Source organism: Calonectris borealis, chromosome 1 (genome assembly GCF_964195595.1).
Source record: "Calonectris borealis chromosome 1, bCalBor7.hap1.2, whole genome shotgun sequence".
NCBI lineage: Eukaryota > Metazoa > Chordata > Aves > Procellariiformes > Procellariidae > Calonectris > Calonectris borealis.
In genome coordinates this window covers 767,001-785,470 of record NC_134312.1, presented here as the reverse complement: position 1 = coordinate 785,470, position 18,470 = coordinate 767,001, and the positions used below count along the sequence as shown (strand labels likewise).

The 18,470-nt window shown below is 42.9% G+C and overlaps 1 protein-coding gene across 9 annotated transcripts in view; it reads left to right on the top strand.

The window, feature by feature from the left end:
- PPP6R2 (protein phosphatase 6 regulatory subunit 2) overlaps positions 1 to 18,470 on the top strand; it is a 117,701-nt gene that overhangs the window by 42,750 nt on the left and 56,481 nt on the right. For all 9 annotated transcript variants that reach the window (XR_012672257.1, XR_012672255.1, XM_075141137.1 and 6 more), the window contains 3 exons: positions 3,506 to 3,751; positions 11,032 to 11,218; positions 11,971 to 12,108. Coding sequence is in view for 7 of the 9 variants with exons in the window: in XM_075141137.1 (XP_074997238.1) it covers positions 3,525 to 3,751; positions 11,032 to 11,218; positions 11,971 to 12,108 (552 nt within the window). In the remaining 2 variants the exon portion in view is untranslated. The remainder of the gene's footprint in view (positions 1 to 3,505; positions 3,752 to 11,031; positions 11,219 to 11,970; positions 12,109 to 18,470) is intronic.

Below are 18,470 nucleotides of genomic sequence, written 5' to 3'. Positions count from 1 at the left end.
AAGTTATCTGTGTCAAATTTTGAAGCACTGAGTGGAGCTCCACAGAGTTTGTTATCAAATATCCTGGGTAACAGAGCTATTCCAAGAAAAAATAGCCTTAATTTCATAAGGTAATTCTTTTTCTTTTAAAGATCCTTAGACACATACGCGCACACGTGAAGAATCCTTGAACAGAGGTAGGGCACAAAATGCATGTCAATGACTTAATTGGTAAAAATAAATAAAAAAATAGTGTTTCTTTTAATGTGTTTCATTTAGTAGTTCCTACAAGCCCTTCAGTTGGAGGTTCAGTGTGAAAGATACACTGCAAGGGACCCAGATATTTAAACATGTAATTAAAAAAATGTGTTTCATTTAGTAGTTCCTACAAGCCCTTCAGTTGGAGGTTCAGTGTGAAAGATACACTGCAAGGGACCCAGATATTTAAACATGTAATTAAAAAAATTTCTTTACATAGCCTTTTAAATTGCCCAGCTGTGGTAACTGGAAAGCAGTGCCCCCGTTCTTCAGTAAACCTTCCTGGGGGGAAAAAATGTTTTTCTTCTGTTTGTGTTTTAAAAAGGATAATTTCAAAATTCGGTCTTAGATGTAGTTATGCAAGCAGTAGAACTGGCAAAAGATCAGGCGTGGTAACATTTTTGGATGCTGGAAAAAGCAAAATGAATGGTTGGAGCAAGTGTTCCTGCTGCTGCGGAAATAGTAATGTGGGTTAGGTTAAAAAAAGCGTTGTGATCCTGTCGTATAAAATCACATGCTTATATACAAATAATCTGGGAATGTAGCACATTGACATCTCTCATCCAATTTACTTCGTTTTATGAAACGTGTTTTAGCCTAATGATGTTATTACACAGAACGTTTATCTTGTTTGAGCTTTGCTTCTCACCTTTGTCAATGGGGAATAACAGTTATTCTCTTACTTTCTTTAGCGTTAATGATTGTTTATTTCTTGAAACCGTATTTGATCCCCATAGCCTACAACACGATGCCATCTCTTCGTGGCCTCTCGCTGCACCTGGCCTTCTGCGTAGCGTACGGACCCGGGCGTCGAACGGCTCCTCCTGCACGGGCTCCTTCCCTCTGAAGCCGTTTTGTCCTTTCGTTAGGCTTCTGTGCGTGTAGCGGAGCCGTGGGGTTCGACTGAGGATGAGGCAGTGTCTGGGGAAGAATTCAGTCTGAAACACTAAACAGGAGCCAGAAACGGAAGGCTGTTCTCAGATTCTCAGATAGTTAAATGACTTGGCTGCTTTTTGAAGTACAAACATTACTGATGAGGAATTGGAGTTATCTTGTACTCTGCAGATACTGGAAGTGTTACTGGGGGGAATCAAGATTGCTCCCTATTTTCTCGCTGTAGGGAACAGTAAAAGATAAGACGATGAAAAATGAAATGAAAATCAGTAATTTAAATTGTGCCAAACTAATCTGAGCTCTTTCTTTGGCAGCTGATACTCTAAATAAAAGAAATTCAGTAAATCTTGTTTCTTTGTGGAGATCATTAAGATATTTGGTACGACCGCCAGAGCAGGGCTGTGAAAGGTTATGGCTCATTGAGGAATTGTGGTGGATTAGCCAGATCTTGAGGTGAGATGGTAAAGGGCAGAATTATAAGAGAAGATATTAAGCAAGGGGAAGACCACTGGAAGAGTTTCTTAGGGATAGTCTGAACACTGTCTTATTTTGATATAATTAATGACTATTCTAAAAGTTGAAGCATTTCGGGGAAGCTAACTGGAAACAGATAATTAACAGAGCTCACATAGAGAAAAATCAGGATAACAAAAAAGGAGAGAAAGCATTAGGGGTAGGAGTAGGATGAAAATGAGTAATACAAAGTGCAATGCTCTATATTTAGCAAAAGTTGTTTGAAGGGGAATATTCTTACTAATGTACATGGCAACAGTGAAACCTCATCTGAAATACAGCATATGGTCCTGGTCACACGCTGAAGACTCCTGTGAAGTGCAGGAGGTACAGAGAGGGGACCTCAGAGGGGACGATCTGAGGCATTGCCAGCGGGTTTGAGGGGACCCTCCTCGGGCAGGGGGTCCCCAGGCGCTGGCAGGGACACCTGGAGGGGCAAAAGGTGCAGCTGGGGCAGGGTTTGGTCACCGTTTATGACAGGTAACTTACTGTGGTTTTGTGGGACGAGGCTCCAGCTCAGGTCGGTCTTTAATAGTTTGTTATTCTTCGTTACATGCAGTATCTCAGTTTTACCACTTTGGCCGAGAACTGTATCGAATTTTTTTTTGTTCAGTTGGGGTGTTACAAAATGTCCATGTGAAACTTCCTGAGAAGGAAGGTGATGGTGAGGAGGGTTTCCTTTCAGCAAGTATTTACGAGGACTTGAGATTCAGAACGTGTAGGAAAAGGAGGCCATTCCTTCAGTTTCTACTTCTAGCTTTGATTTATAGTATCCTTTTGCCATTTCTGTTTTGGTAAACCCCTGTAAGTCCCAATCCCAGGCCGTAATAAAACGTGCGGACCCTGGTTAAGAGGTGAGCGTATGGAGATTGTTAAGTATCATCTGTTTTAGAATGGTCAAGAATAGAATTTGGGCGTTATTTTACAGACCAAATTTTAGCTGCCCAGCCGTACACCCTTTAGGTAATATAAACAACTAGTCTCTAAGCTGTATTTTTTCCCCCAGAAAGGTTGGAGTTCAGAATTTTGGAACTTTCTACTAATGGTGCAGTCCAGCGAACTGCTCTGTACGCTCCTGACAGCACGTGCTCGGCTTCTCCTGGAGAGGTTGATGGTCCCGCTGGCACCCAGCTCCCGAGCTGCAGACCTTACAGCTGCAGATTGCACCCACACACACACTTTTATATGTATAAAACCAAAACACACTCTTCTGCTCCACAAAAGACCGCTCACAGTTTTACGCTTCTATGATGTCAGTGAGATTAGTAGCATATTCTAGTGTTCCATAACGTTTGTCTTTATTAGCAGTTCAGCTCCAGATTTGCTGATGATGTTATCGCTCACAGTGTCCAGTAGATTTTTTAATACTTTCCAATTATGGTCTGCTCTGTTTATCTCTTGCTGTTATGTCTTTCTTCCACTTACATAAATCACTGATTGTTGCAGTTTTGGCTGATGAACATGATTCTGACATACAAATAATACCAAAAATAAAAAACCAACCCCAAACCCTTTAATGCAAACTGCTTATAGTGCAGTAGCGTGGTTTCCCTATCTGTGACCAGCCTTGACTCTAATCCAGCAAAGCATTTCTGTGTATGAACATACTCTTTGATTTGTAGTTCAAGCTACTTGCAGTTAAAGTTAGCTCATGCATATATTGTGTCCATTGTTGATATTATACAGCTATAATCTAAGTCGTGTTAGTTTTCTGGTGCAAAAAGTTGTTAATTTTGTTTACAGAATTCAACTGATTTTGACAAGCTGGCTGGCAGCTGTACTAAGGTATTCTGCCCTGAATATATAAAGGAGGAATAAATAGCAAAGGTGGAAGATTAACGCATGTTCTTTTGCATTACAGCTAGTTGTGTCCCATCAACATGTTCTGGAAGTTTGATTTGAACACAACATCACATGTGGACAAGCTGCTGGATAAAGAAGATGTGACACTTCACGAGCTGATGGATGAAGATGACATCTTACAGGAGTGCAAGGCGCAGAACCGCAAGCTGCTGGACTTCCTTTGCCAGCAGCACTGCATGGAGGAGCTGGTCAACCTCATCACACATGAGCCCCCTGTGGATATGGATGAGAAGGTCCGCTTCAAGTAGGTATTTGTTTTCTGTCCTATATGAAGAAAACTGAATGACAGATCTTGATGTTGGAAATGCTCTGGGGCGAGATGGATGTAACCTTTTCAGGCTTGGGAAAAAGGCTCTGAAATATTTCACAGCATTTTGTTACTCGTAGTGAATTTTCAGAAGCTTGTTTCTTTATTTTTAATGGTTTAACGTTAAGCTTGTCTAAAAAAAAAAGAAATCTCTTGCTGTTTGTTCAGAACTTTGCAAGCAAAATAATCAGTATCTCAAAAGCACCTTTAGTATTTTTTTGTCAAAATAGCAAGCAAAGAACATTTTGCTCTGAGTTATAAATTTCTGAACTTGATTGGTTTTCAGTAGTCAAGCCACAAAAGAAAGTGAGCTGTACAGTGAATAAAAGATGTAATATTTTCAGTGTGCTGCATATGCAAAACCTGCTGATCTCAGTGGTCGTACTGTTAGGGAGAGGGTCTAACTCTGTAGAGAGCCTCTTTCTTACGACGCTGAACTCTAGATGTGTTTGGTTCTCATATCAAGTTGTGTTTATACATTTTTAACTAAATGTATACTTGAAAATATTTACGTTTTGGATTTGGGTTTACGTTTTTCTTTGTTAAGTTTATGTAAAAATAAAAGGCTGCTCTGTGTACAAATAAATAAATAAAAACAGGGGAGTTTCTCACTGTGGGGATGGATCAGTGTTGGTTATTGCTGCTGTTGCTTGAAATCCGCAGAAGAAATGGTAGTATTGTTTAGGCTTACTGTTAGGTGAGGTGGTTGATCAGCTGGGTTTAGGTGACTATTTCCAGGTAAGTGAGTGCTGGGAAATACATTATGTAGTAACTTTGAATATTATATGGCCGCTTTTGCAAGGCTTCTGCTATAAAAGGTGAATTACCAGAAGGAACCAGGAGTATTAGTTCTATACTACTGTCCTACAAATGCAAATATTGTACAGGTTTAAACCAGGGACATGGCACACGACAGTCTTTCGACTTTTTGGATTTCTGGTATCATATCAGAATGGCTTTTCGTGGGGTGGCTGGCTCTGTGCTTACTGCAGCTCTTTATCCATATTGTTTGCACAGCTAACCTGAGACAAACTCAAACCAGAATTGCCGATGGAAGAAGATGGGCGATACTTTCCTTGGTGCTAAGAGTTAATGAGCAGAGGAGATGTTGAACAGTGTAAGACTTGTGGTCCTTCGTGGCCTCTGGGTGTATTTTGCTGGAGGAGAGGATGAGGGATTCCAATACCATGCCAGTACTAGTTCATACATTGTCCGTATCACTGCAGAATACGACTTCAGTTAACCAGGCCATATTTTTAAGTCCTTTTTGAGATTTTTGTGGCTGCCGTCAGAAGACGGTTTATGTCTCTGATCCTGTGTGCTGAAGGGTGGAATTGGAAACCTTTTCCTATCGTAACCAAACAGACTAAGAATAAGGAAAGGTGGGGACAAACAAAAATTTCTCAAGAAGCAAAATCCTTAATGCAAACCAAAATGAAGAGGGAAGCTCAGTATGAGAGTGTTTACTCCCAGGTGTCCTTGAATTTCACGTGCATATATGCCATTTCATCAGCTTTTGAAGGTAGCGTGTGCTTCAGGCAGCTCAAGGCCAGGTTGGCTGATGGGGAGGCACAAAGGTAGGCGGTGGTGGGAAGAGGTCAGCCTCAGAGTTGCAGTCCCCTGTGCTGGCAAGGTAGAAGAAAGTCTTGTGTGGGGAAGGGCGTAAGTTAGCTGTCTCATTCACCGATCTCTTCATCAGATGATGGCATTATATCCCCTTCTGCTTCTACGAGCGGTCCGTAAGGTGCCTGCTCGAAAAGCAGGTATAGTGGTGGGAAGCATGGTTATACACCGTAGACAGGTAAGTGAGCCTTTGATGACAACAAGAACTGCGTAGTGACTGCTTGCCAGGACAAATAGAGCTGGTCTTTATGATTGGCTCATCATAAAGATTGGTTTCCAGTACCATATGTAGGCCAGGCAGAGAAGCATTTTCAACGCATGGTGAGGCACTGGAGAGGGGAAAGAAGGTTTAAACTTATTAGAAACTGGGGAAGCTTTTGGAATAAATAAAGGCTAAGCAGGAAGAAAGGACTCTGTCTAAATCCAAATGGAATCCAATTTTTGGCTCTTAAGAAAAGGTTATGAAAGTTTTTTGAACTGGAACAGGGGAGAAACTTGATAGGTTTGGAAGGACATGCAGCTCAGAATGATGCATGCTGTGGAAATGGAATCATCAAAATGCTTTAGTTCTGAAACGTCAGTAGGATGGAAGTTCAGAAGGGAAACTGCAAAGAGGAAAACTCGACAGTGAATCTCCATCTAAGCATAGCATGCAAAACTAAGCAACCAGATGAAGACCTGTAGCCATCAAAAAAGTCCATAAACTGTTTGAGCTGCAATGTCTATTTATAATGAACTTGTTGACATACTAGGGTGTTTCATAAACCTGTTGAGACCATGCAGTAATGAGAGTACAGCTTACAGGAAAGGCAGAGTAGACTCTGCTAGTGTAAGAGTGGGCTGTAGGGGATAGAGAGCTGAGTGTCAAGTGAGGTAAGCTGGCTGCAGCATGGAGACCTTAGGGGTTGGATGCCGTGCCTAAACAGAAAGGGTGAAGTATTAGATCTGACGGTGTGAAACTCGGAGACTGTAAAGGCTGCAAGAGCAGAACGTGCTATGACAATGAGAGGTTTCATTTATCCCCGTGTTGACAGGATATATATCACAGGGAGGCACGGTGCATGAGTTTTTAGGAATCGTGAATGCCTTTTGCATGGAGCAATGAGCCAGAAAAAGGAGAAGTAACTCTTCATATACCCTTGGGGGCTCTAAGAAACGTAACTGTTGTAAAATCCCTTTGTAATAGTAGCCATAATGTACTCAGATTTAACATCCTTGTAGGAGCAAAAAAGACATAAACAGCATTATCAAGGGCTTCGGTTTTGTTTTTGTAACTTTTGGGAATGGAACTACATAAATTGTTAGGAAGTAAATGGTGCTGTGAAAGGGTGAAAAGCTCACAGCTGGCCTTGAAACATTTTAGTGGCTTGTAGTAAATGCAGAGCTTGTATTACAAAGATTTAAAAAAAATCCTGACGTAGAAAACTGGCTTGGTTAAAAACAAATAACCCATTGCAGGTAAAAGTACATCCTCACAAAAGGGAAGTTGTGTCCAGATATGGAAGAAAGATACTGTGACTAGTTAATCTGTGAGACTGGGTGAAGGGATTACGAGAAGCAGTTTGCTAAAGGCAAAACCATTAATACTCTAAACCCATCAAAATAAGGAAGCCTCTCTGAGAATGAGTAGGACGGATAGGAGATCCAAGTGTAAAGGAAAATACAACCATAGCAGAAAATCTAATTAAACTGTCTGTGTTGGTACTCACTTCAGAGACTTCTCAGGAGATTCCCAAGTGGTGTCAGTCTTTACAGGGGAATAGTCTGAGGAACTGTCTCAAATTGGAGCATCTGTGGAACAAAATCAGTAGAATAATTGTTAGGACTGGCTGGTATTCACCCGACTGATTTAAAGGAATTAAAACATGGTCAACATTAAAACCAGTGGAATGGAAGTAGCAAATAGGACACCAGTTGTTAAGAAGGGTCTGTGAGCCAGTAAATCTGGCTTCTGCACTGTGCACATTGAAAAATTGATGGTATAGCATTATGATGCACAGCCACCGCTCTAAATGCAGGCTCTCAGCCATCACACAGTACTGCTTTTGTAGGGGGAAGTCAGGCTTCAGTTCAGGAGCTGAGTGTGGTGGAGTCAGTGGAACTCGTGGATAATGGTGATACGCCTAACGTGGCATCAGTACAGTCCTGAAAAGATAAGGTCCCTTATCAAAGACTCTTGAAAACAAGCTGTCGTGCGATAACAGAGAAGGGTTCTGTCACCAATTAATAACTCTTTAAAGAAAAAGAATATAGATGAGGGGAAAATGGCCAGTTCCAGCTTTCTGGTTTCGCACTACTGAGTCCTGTGCTATTTGATATATTTACACATGAAATAGGAGGGGAGATGAATTATAAATGTAGAAGGTTGATAATGCAAAATTACTTAGGTTGGTTAAAAGGTAGAAAAATTTCATGATATTATATGGGCAAGAAGTAATAAAGCAAATACAGTCCGTGCTGATTGTGTAGTGACTGATGGCCTAAGGTACCTGCGCACATTGATGGGCTTCAAATTAGCTTTTACATCTTGGGGAAGGTTTTGGAGTCTTTGCGGGCAGTATGCTGGAAATACTCGATAAATAGTGAATGCAGGCATGTGTTCATGATCGAAAGCACAAGGCTGTACACAAAGCAGTTCAGTGTATGTGCTGGAAAAGTTATTGTCCTATAACACTTCTCTTCACCCTTTATATACTACCAGGGCCAGAAGTATTTTCCTTGTTAAGAACCAAAGGGAACTGTGATGAGTGAAGTAAGGCTTAAATTGGGAAGGTTCAGGTGTAGAATTTCTTCCAAAATAAAATTTCTATTCAATCAATATAACAAAACCAAACCAGTAACCATTATTAGGATAAAGGTGGGCATAGAGTGATGCACTTGAAAGCACAATAACGGAAAGGACGCTCCAGCTTGAGCTGTGAACTGAAAAGAGCCAAGGGCCAGCAGAGCATCCTGCCGGTTAAGCCACGTGTACATAACTCCTGGGTACAACTAAGGCAAACCCACGGGAAGAACAGGCCAGTGGACAGTCAGCTGAAGAAAGAGCTGCGGGTCTCTTCACAGAAGATGCCAAGAACAAAAAGATCTTCCTTTCCCAGAGTCTGGTCGCTGACAATGGTCCTAGCAATGTCTTTATACGATGGCATGCTCAAACGTGCTGTACTTGAGATATGGGCATACCGTGAATTCACACAATGACACAATGTTTTTCCTATCCGTTCCTTTTGTAGGATTTCCAGCAATCCATGTGTCCGTCTTGTCACTCCAAGAACGGAACTGAAATTTCCAAAGACCTACAGTAATTCCCCTGTTCCTTCCCTGATGGGTGGTCATTAGCTTAGGAAACTGCCAGATGTCTGAAACGTGCGGTGTCTGGGAAGGTGGGAGATCAAAGCTCAGAGCAGAGGGTCCCATTTCAAGTTCGGGAGGTGCTGTTACGATTTCTTCTTGATTTTCTGTTAATGAGGTTTAAAGCAGAAGCCTGTCTAATTTCAACTAAGAGAGAAAAACACAGCAGATAAATGCTGCAACCCAGATTCTTACAGGTCTTACTGCAAAGGTGGTGGAGATGTGAGAGCTACCTAGCCATTTCCACAGCTCTTTCCTGCGTGGTTTTTTTCCCTTTGAGATTAAGGCTAGGAAAAAATCTTGCTGTGTATTGAAAGATTGTTTCAGCTTAACTGTTCTACAAAAGTGAAGGTATTCCCTTTGTGGTGTCGTCTTATTGCAGGAGTGGTTTATATTGATCTTGGAGTTGGCTTGTGTCTAAAGTTACGAAAAGTGGTAGACCTTGCATAATTACTGAAAGTGGGAAATCTGTCGGGTTTGTGTCTTACGGAATGGCACAATTTTTATTTGGAAGGTGAATGCACTACTTAAAGAATGAACATGAATTTGCAGTAAGAGTATTCTGTAGGTTTTTTAATGTTGTAATTAATTTAGTTGGCCGTTATTAAAATACATAGTAAATTTTCTTTTTTCTTTTGGGGGAAAAAAAAAGGTAACCGGTTCTGCTTATAGAGAGAAAATGCTCAAACTGTAAAGGACAGGTTTTATTTTTAATCTGTATCACTTGATAACAAATCAAAACTACTTTAGGAAGCATGGATAAGAACTGGCACTCAGCAGGAGTTCAGAATTGGTGCTTTGTGCTCAGAACTGCTCAGGACTCGAGCACGCCCTATCACTCTTTAAACAATTAGTGGGGTAAGAGTAAATCACGGTTTAAAAATAAAGTCCAGCTGCCTTTTGACTCTAGAATCAAATGTATCATTGAAACTGTGAAATAGTATTAAAGTTCAGTGCTAGGTTGAATTTCACAGCGCTAATGAACTGCTGTTTCTGACTACAATAACCTCAGTGTGATGGTGAGTAGGTCTTTTTTGAAGGAATTCTCTTAAGCCCTTGTTGTAGAGAGACAGTGGCTAGAATATGAAATTAAGACACTAATTAACAATAAAATGCTCAAATGAGGTTTTAAAAAAATAAAGAATAGCTAGATGAATTTCAGTGTTGTAGCGTGCATGCCAGACAGCCTCCCATCCCCTGCGTAATTCTTTCGTCGCATGGGTAATGGAGAGATTGAATCAGTGAAATGTTTGCAAAACAGTGCCGTGTAGCTATATGGTACAGTTGGCTTTTAACGTAGAATCTCAACCTGAAGAAACTTAGTCTTTTAGCGAAACTAACAGTCCCCAAAAAGCGTTTTTTTGTGTTGACTTTAGATTATTATTTTGTATGTATGCAGTTTAATATTTGAGACTTCGTCTAATTATAAACATAATACTAATTATAAACACGTTATTATCTTTTCTGATCATAAATGTGACCTATTTCTAAAAGCACCGCCTGGAAGAGCAAGAAACAAGGTCAGGAAAAGAAAGGATTTAATTAGCTGTCAAATATAATTTTGTATTCTGGTTTAAGTGAGCAAAATTATCTAAACCAAGCACAGTAATATTTTCTGAAAAAGAAGTTGATTTTACAGAAGATTGTAGACATCACTGAAAAATTGAAACTCAAAAGGTCGGCTATGAATTGTTTGCTTGTACATAGCGTATGCTCATTTGCTAGGAGCGTTGTGTTAGATCTAATGTTCTGTCTCTAAATTCTAGTCCTCTTGATTTAAAAAAAAAACGTTCATGTTTAATTCAGCTGCAGTGGTGGAAAGAATAATTTACAGAAATGTTACAGAAATCTGCTAAAATATGCATTCTTCAAGTCGACCTTCAATTTTGGGGTTAATTTTAGTTGTGCAAATGGATTCACGTTAAAAGATTTTAAGAGATTTTAAGTGCATTGAAACCGATTAAGCATCACTCTTAAAAATCAGAACTGACTGCAATTTGTAGGCAGCTGAGATGCATAATTCAGTGGTAAAAAAACCCCAAAACACAACCAATGATGTGCTGCAGGAAATAGTGCTTCCTTAAAATGTGCCATCAGTGTAGATGACCCGTGGTTCTCATGTGGGGTTTTTTTTCCCGTCTCCAGGAAGGGCGATCCTCCTATTCTTTACTTTATAACTTTAATAAGGGAAGATTTTCTTGAGAGTTTTCATTTCACCTTTAGTTGCTCTGGTTCTGTCCCTCCAGATATCCAAACACAGCCTGTGAACTGCTGACCTCGGATGTGCCGCAGATCAATGACAAGCTAGGAGGGGATGAAACTCTGCTGAATATCCTCTATGACTTCTTGGATCACGAGCCTCCTTTGAACCCTTTGCTTGCCAGTTTCTTCAGTAAGACTATTGGGAATCTCATTGCAAGAAAAACGGAACAGGTAGCGATTAGATTTGTCTTGATACATAAGCACAAAATAATTCACTAACATTTTATGTGTTGTATGGCAGTTTCATTGCTTCCCTCATGAGCTCATTGTATTCTTAGGGTTGAAAAATAGCTCGCTATACTCTTTAAGATTGGCGTTGAAATGTAGGCTTTGAAAAGTTCTTGGGATTCCTCAGTTGAGGGAGTTGCTGGCTCATTTAGACACCTTTGCGTAGTTTTGGTTTCAGATTTGCAGTAGCTGGGATATTCCTGTGCCACAGCTAAAGCTTTGTTTTTCGTACAAAGGCATATTGATGCATCCTTTGATCATTGCCCAAAATCACCTCGTTACATAAACAATGCCTCAGTCTCATGACTATTAAAGGGGTGCTGGAAACATGAGCTGAACCGTGTTTTAGGAATACATGTGTTGCAATTCAAAATTGATTTTTTAAATGGAGGGTGTCAGAGAGCCTTAGTGGAATGAAAAATTCTCCAGCTTCACCAGCTTCTTGACGCTCTTATTTCTGTGGGCTTGGGTTTCTTTGTGGCATAGAGGAAAGAAAAGATAGCTAAAAAGATTTGATTTAGTATTGCCTTGAAAGGAGAATGTTATTTTCTTCTCTTGTTCTCGGGAGAATTTCTCAACCTAGTAGTTGTTTTGCATCTGGTTGGCTGGTTGAGACAAGAAAGTGAAGTATAGAAGTCCTGTGTGCCATGCCTGTATGTTGTACTAGCAACTGATGATGATGCTTTTATTTTTAGGTGATTGCATTTTTAAGGAAAAAAGACAAATTTATTAGCCTGGTGCTAAAGCATATAGATACATCAGCAATGATGGACCTCCTGCTTCGTCTAATCAGCTGTGTGGAGCCCGCGACTCTACGGCAGGAAGTACTGAATGTGAGAATCTACCACTTTTTTTTTCTTTACAAGATTGGGAACAAGGGTTTTTGTTTGCGTCTTAAAGAAATAGAATTCTTTTTGTCATTTATTATGAGAGTGGATTCACTCTTCTGAAAACTATTTTTCTTGTGCTGGAGTCTGCACGCCGGTTACTTTGGGTACTTCAGCCTATTTGTGGCTTGCGCAGCAGAGCAACTCTGGTTCAGGCACTGGCAGTAAAGGATTTTCAACTCATTTTTCCATCTAGCAACCACTATTTACTCTAGCTGTTTTTGCTGTAGAACTTTGACAAAGGAAATTTGTAATCTTTCCCAGTGTTCAGAATTTTAGACTGATCATTTGGGACAGTAATTTGTTTAATTCCTCACCATGTTCAAGGGTGTATGTGATTTTGGAGATGCTATCTTGTGCCTCCTCCTTCCCCTTCCTCTTTAATAGGCAGCCTTATAAAATATCTCATTAAGATGCTTAGTTTGCTTTACAGGTAGGACAAGTTTTTCTCCCTTCATAGCCCAGTCTGGGTGAGGCTGCATCACCCCCCCTTTAGTGGGCAGATGTGCAGGATTGGAGGAAAAAAACCTCATTTAGCTCCCTCTCAGTTAACCAGAAGAGCAGTGTGCCATATGGAAAACTGTACTCGAGCCACTGAAGCCCACACCAGGATTTATATGTTTGGCAGGCTTTGCTGCCGAAGTCTTCCTGGCCGGAGCATTGACCACACCATAGCTCAGCAGGTCAATGTTCTCTGCAGAGACTCACGATAGATGATTCCCGTGGCTCGATTCCTCCTCTCGGCCTTGTGGTGCATAGTGCAGTACGCACGCTGCTTCAGAGAAGGAAAAAAATACAGGCACAAATGGATCCTTGCAGACTTGCGTGGGCATCGACCCATGAAGGGAAGTCATCATTTTTTGACAGGAAAGTCAGCAATTCGATTGATTAGACATCAAATAGTAATACCAGGAAAGGAGATGGGAGGAAAAAGCCTTCAAGAGATGGGCTGACGGAGGATAATGATGATGGAGGGTTCGCTGGAAGAGAAAGCAGCTTTGCGGAAAAGGCCTAACCGCATCCCAGGCCGTGACGGCCCGAGGGCAGCCAGCGGGGTGAGGGCAGGGATTGCTGCCCGCTGCTCAGCGCTGGTGAGAGCCGTCCAGGTACTGGGGCCAGGCTGGGCTCACCAGTGCGGGACAGACATTGCCGTCGTGCAGCGTAATATTACCAAGATAAATGCAATTATTTTTTCTTCTGATGTTAAAATGGCATTTTAACTGAGTAGTGTTTTTCCGGGATGGATGGCTTCTGTCCAGGAAGCTTCCAAATATCCAGGTTTCCAGATACCAACCATCCAAAAACAGGCAGATCCGGATGGGATATATTTTAATGCCATCCTATCAGATTAATTCTACCTGTTAAAGATTTCACATAGTCAAAAAAAATGAAAACAAAGTGAAGATACCAAGTGGCACTGGAGGTGCACCTGAAGTTTTTTTTTTTTTTTTCAAATAGTCTTAAATATAAGTATTATCCCCAAGCATTTAAAAATCTGATTGCTTAAGGACTTCTCAGAAAACCAGAAAGTAGTAGCAATATGGAAATTTGGGATTGAATGTTTAGAGAAGCTACTCATCAGCAATTTTGGCAATATATTCAGAAACTGAAGTTTCCGGAAAAGTTAATTTGCAGTCTTCATTTTTGGTAGGTACATCACTTAGGGGTGTGAAAAGACCACTTCTCCACTTGCCATTGCTGTGCTGGCAAAATCCTTCTGTGAACTTCAGTTGGTTCGTTATATGTTTCTTGCTGTCTGGAGAGGCAGTGTTTTACAGTGTCAGATTTATGAAGATGATATCTTAGGTTTTAAGTTAAACAAAATCATATTCTGCATAACGAGTCCCACAGCACCTCTCCTTAGGGATTTGATGTCCACATCGTTGCTTTGACTCGGTAAGTCAGAGGCTCCCTGATAATTGCACAAGAGTCTAATTCTCTGGCCTTCCATTTTAGAGATCCTTAGGCTGTGATAGCTGGACAGTGCTGGTGGCTGCCTTCTCTGCTCTGTTTTCTGGACCTTCTAAAGTGCGTGCTTGAAGTTGCCTTGTTTACTCCTGCTTAGATCATGTTGGCAGGGTGGAGGTTCTCACTGTCCTGGTGCAAGCGTTTGACTGCCAGTGCTGAGTGAAGCTGGGCCAGCAATTCCATGAGCGCTCTAAGCTGGCATTGCCACAGACAGAGGCAGTCCTGCCTTCACCTTCCTGCTGCTTGTTCTGCCCATCCAGCTCCTCTTGAGTCTTTGCCAGCTGAAGTGTTCATGTGCTTGTAAGGTGCCGTGGACTAGGGAGTTGATCCAACTGAAGACACCTCTCTTTTATTTGTATTTTTTGCCAGAATTGTTTTCAGCCAGCTCAATTCCTTGGTTTGGGTTGGTTCGGTGTTTTTTTTTTTTTTTGCATGGAGTTGTGCAGTGATAAGGGAGGAGAAAGGAGCAGAAGATAAAGGGATGAGTATGAGCAGAGAGAAGGTGGCAGTGCCATTTTATATGTTCTTAAACTGTTTGCAGAACTACAGTTTGTGGTGTTTTTTCTCTTTCTCTTCCTTAGTCTGTAATTGAGGGCCTACAGTTAGCAGGAAAATACGATAATTCTTTACCCATTTCCTTCTGATCATGCATGACAGAGGAATGCTTTGTTCGTGTAGCTCAGATTTTGTTGTTTTGGAGAGCTGTGCCATCAGGAAAAAGCCTGGCTAGCACATGCTGTTCCTCCATACTTCTGGCCTGCGTTTGACAGAAGCACCGCTGTACGAGGAGGCCTCCAGATTCAGCAGTCCATGGGTAGGTGCGATGTAAGTGAAATAATCTGTTGTCTACATTGCATCTTTACAGCCCTCTCTCCTCCCTCTTTCTGGACTTTCACAATTGAAAATACTACAAGAGTCTTCATCAGAAACTTCTAAGGAGGTTCTTCCAGCAGGCTTGACTTTCAGGCACCTACATTTTGATATCCTTGGACAAATCGTACAGATGGATGGCAGCATATTCTCTTTGATGGGTGTCATTTGATCCTGGAATGTCTCTGTGGATTTGTGAAAGAAATAATACTGACTTTAAATAATTTGCTTCTTGTGCAGCAAGAAAGCTCAGATATGGGTTGCTTCTTGAAGCAAGATAAAGGGCATCAAAGAAGTCTGTCCTCTGCGTGTTATTAGTATTAAATCTTACTTAGAAAAATGCAAAGAGGCCCAATTGCTGTGAGAAGACTCCACATCTGATTTGGCTGACAAGTACGGGGAATTTATGTGAAGCAGATCCAGTTATTGTGGATCTCTCTTCTGCAGTTCATCTTCTCATACTTGCCTTAGTGACAAAAAGTACAGCTTCTGTTGATTAATCTTCACTGAGGAGAATTAGCCTGTCCTCCTGATTCAGGTCTGGAGGAGAAAACCCGCTATGGCTCAGCTGGAGCACAGTGAGTCACTGGGATCTCACTGCAAAACCCCACCTTTGGGCTGCAGAGTGGGTTACACCTTTCGACGTACTTGTCACGGTTTCCTTGGTAATCAGGAGAATGTGATCCTTGTTATTCTGAAGAGAAATCTGCTTGTCCTGGCTGGATCCGTCTCTTCTCCCTGCGTGCTGGTGAAGAGTGCCCAGGCGTGGACCATGGCTTCTGCAGAAACCCCTTGCAAGCTCAGTACCTTGGTGGTTGAACTGATCTTCCAGTCTTCACCGCTTGTAGCCAGGGTATCGTGTACCCTTTTTGTCAGTCTGACATGGGTAGTGATCATAGCACAGAAAAAAACCCTCCTGCACGTTGTCCCGCGTTTTTCTATTGCTTTGATGTGTAACAAACTGCAAGAATAAAAAGGTTGTATTCTTCCTGCCGTCTTTACCCTCAAGAAACGGCAGCTCCCAGAGCTAGATTAGACTAACGAAGATATCTTTCTCTTGTAAGAAAAATTGTCCTACTGCAAGATCAGTCCTCAGCTGAGGAAAGTTTACTGTGAATACTTCAGAGAAGTGACTATTGATGTTGTGATCCTTGAAAGATCAGACAACTTGGTCTGTTGATTGTTGAAGAGTCCCTTGTTTGATTATCGTCTTAAATAATAGGGCATGAACTTTTTTTTACTGTGGCTGATTAGGAATATCCAAGCCACACTGTTATTAGGTATATTTTCAGTGGGTTTTAGAAAACTAAGTTTTTTTGAAGTCCTAATATAACGGACTTTCTAAAGCGTTGACTCTGGAAGACCTCAAAGATTTGTTCATGGCATAATGCAGGTTGGAAGGCCCCCAAGAAGGTCCCATTGCCTCCGCAGAGCAGGTCCCGTTGAAGTAGATTGCTCAAGACCTTGTCCAGATGACTGTTCAGTGTCTCCAGGAGTGGAGATCTGCCTGGGCCCTCTTCCAGCGTTTGCTCACCCTCAAGTGGAGATTTTTTTTCCTAATATCCGGTTGGAATTTCCCTTGTTGCATCTTGTACCTCTCATGCCATCATGGCACCTCCGAGAGCATCCTGGCTCCATCGTCTCTCCCCACCCCACTAAGCAGTCACAGACCGCAGCAGGGTCTCCCCTTCGCCTTCTCCTCTCCAGGCTCAGCAAACCCCGCTCAGCCTCTCCTCTGACCTCATGTGCTCCAGCCCCGACCATCTCAGTGGCCTCCACGGGATCTGCTGCACTATTGCAGTGCCTGTCCCACGCTGGTGAGCCCCAGCCTGGCCCCAGTGTACTGATGGGTCTCACTGGTGCTGAATGGAGAGGAGCAATCCCTGCTCTCATGCTGCTGGCTGCCTCGGGCCGTCATGGCCTGGGATGTGCTTGGGCCGCCTTCACTGCAGAGGCAGAACACTGGCTCCTGCTGTAATAGGACCACTAAGGGCCCTCTTGGCCTCTTCTGCGAGCCGTTCCTGGCTGATTGACTCCATCCTGGCTGGTTGTTCCATCCCCCCTGCAGGACTTTGCATTTTGCCTTTTTTGAACTTCTGAGGTTCTTCCCAGGCCATTTCTCCAGCATGTCTAGGTTCCTCCCCTGCTGCATATCAGCTGCTGGCCCCCAATGTGGGTAGCGTTCACGAACTTGTTACGGGTGCGTTTTTTCCCATTTTTCAAGTCTAATGAAAACACTTAGCAGTACTGGTCGCCAGTTTTGACTCATTTTTTTACTGGTAATGTCTGCTGTTAGGCCAAACCTGGTCCTTGAGCCTAGTAGCAGGTTATGTGGGAGGGAAGTCATCGCAGAGAAAGAGTTGGGTTAGTACTTAAGCAAAACGGTCCATCCCGGTGTGCAGAAAGTCAAGCAGGCATGGGAGGAGGTCCGCATGGGTGAGCAGGGCACTCCTGCCTGAGCTCAGGCACACACAGACAGTGCTGAGGTGGTGCAGCGGGGATGGAGCACCCAGGGGCGGCAGTGAGAGGCTGCCCGAGCCGGCAGGGATGTTGCTAGGAAAGCCAAAGCTCAGCCAGAGTTGAACCTGGCAGAGGATGTGACGGGCAGCACGGGGACTTCTCCAGGGCTTCACCCCAGCAGGGCTCTGTAGTTACTGGTGGTACACCGGAGCTGTCCCTTGGCAGTGGGGACAGCGTCAGGAGGAAGGAGTGGTTGTCCAAGGGCTGGCTGAGCCTTGGCAGTCTCCCCGCACACTGGGGGAGTCAGAGCTGCTGGCAAGCAGCACGTTTGTTGAAACAGCAAATCTGGCTGGTGAGTGGGTTCTTCGTTCCCTGCAGAGGGGAGTCTCCAGCCACGCTCATCTGCCGCCGCCTCTTCCGTTGGCGCGAGTTTCAGGTTCAGGTGGCTCTGACGACTGCCTTGAGGGAACCTGTTCCTCCTCGCCTGTTACTGCCAAGCCGTTATGCCTATTCTGTAAGTGCATATCTCCTGACGGTGAAAGAGCTTTTCTCATGTTGCCAGCTTCCAGCCACTCCTGCCTTGGGAGTCTCCATCCTCTAATTGCTGTGTAGTTTCTGGCTATTCCTTCTTCCATGAAAAATCAGGGTCCAGAAAACCCTGACTGTTTCCATGGTCTCTGCAAAAAAACCCTGTTGAAATTCTGTTCATGCAGAATATAATATTACATTGTCTTCTCACCTGCACCCATAACTCCCATCAGCTGGCAGCACAGCGCCTTTATGGGTGTGCATCTGCTGTGGGTGAGGACCATTTTGTCCACCAAGGAGAAGCACCAGGCGCTCCCTGCAGCCTGGGACCTGGTTGACCGTGCCCTCTCTCAGGAGCTCCACGTGGGTTGAGGCCTCCTATGTGCCAGATCTAGTTGCCCCAGCTGGAGGTGGAGGCCATGCCCCCTTGCATGTCACCACTGAGGTTACACTGCTCTGGCAGTCCCATGCAGCCTCGAGCA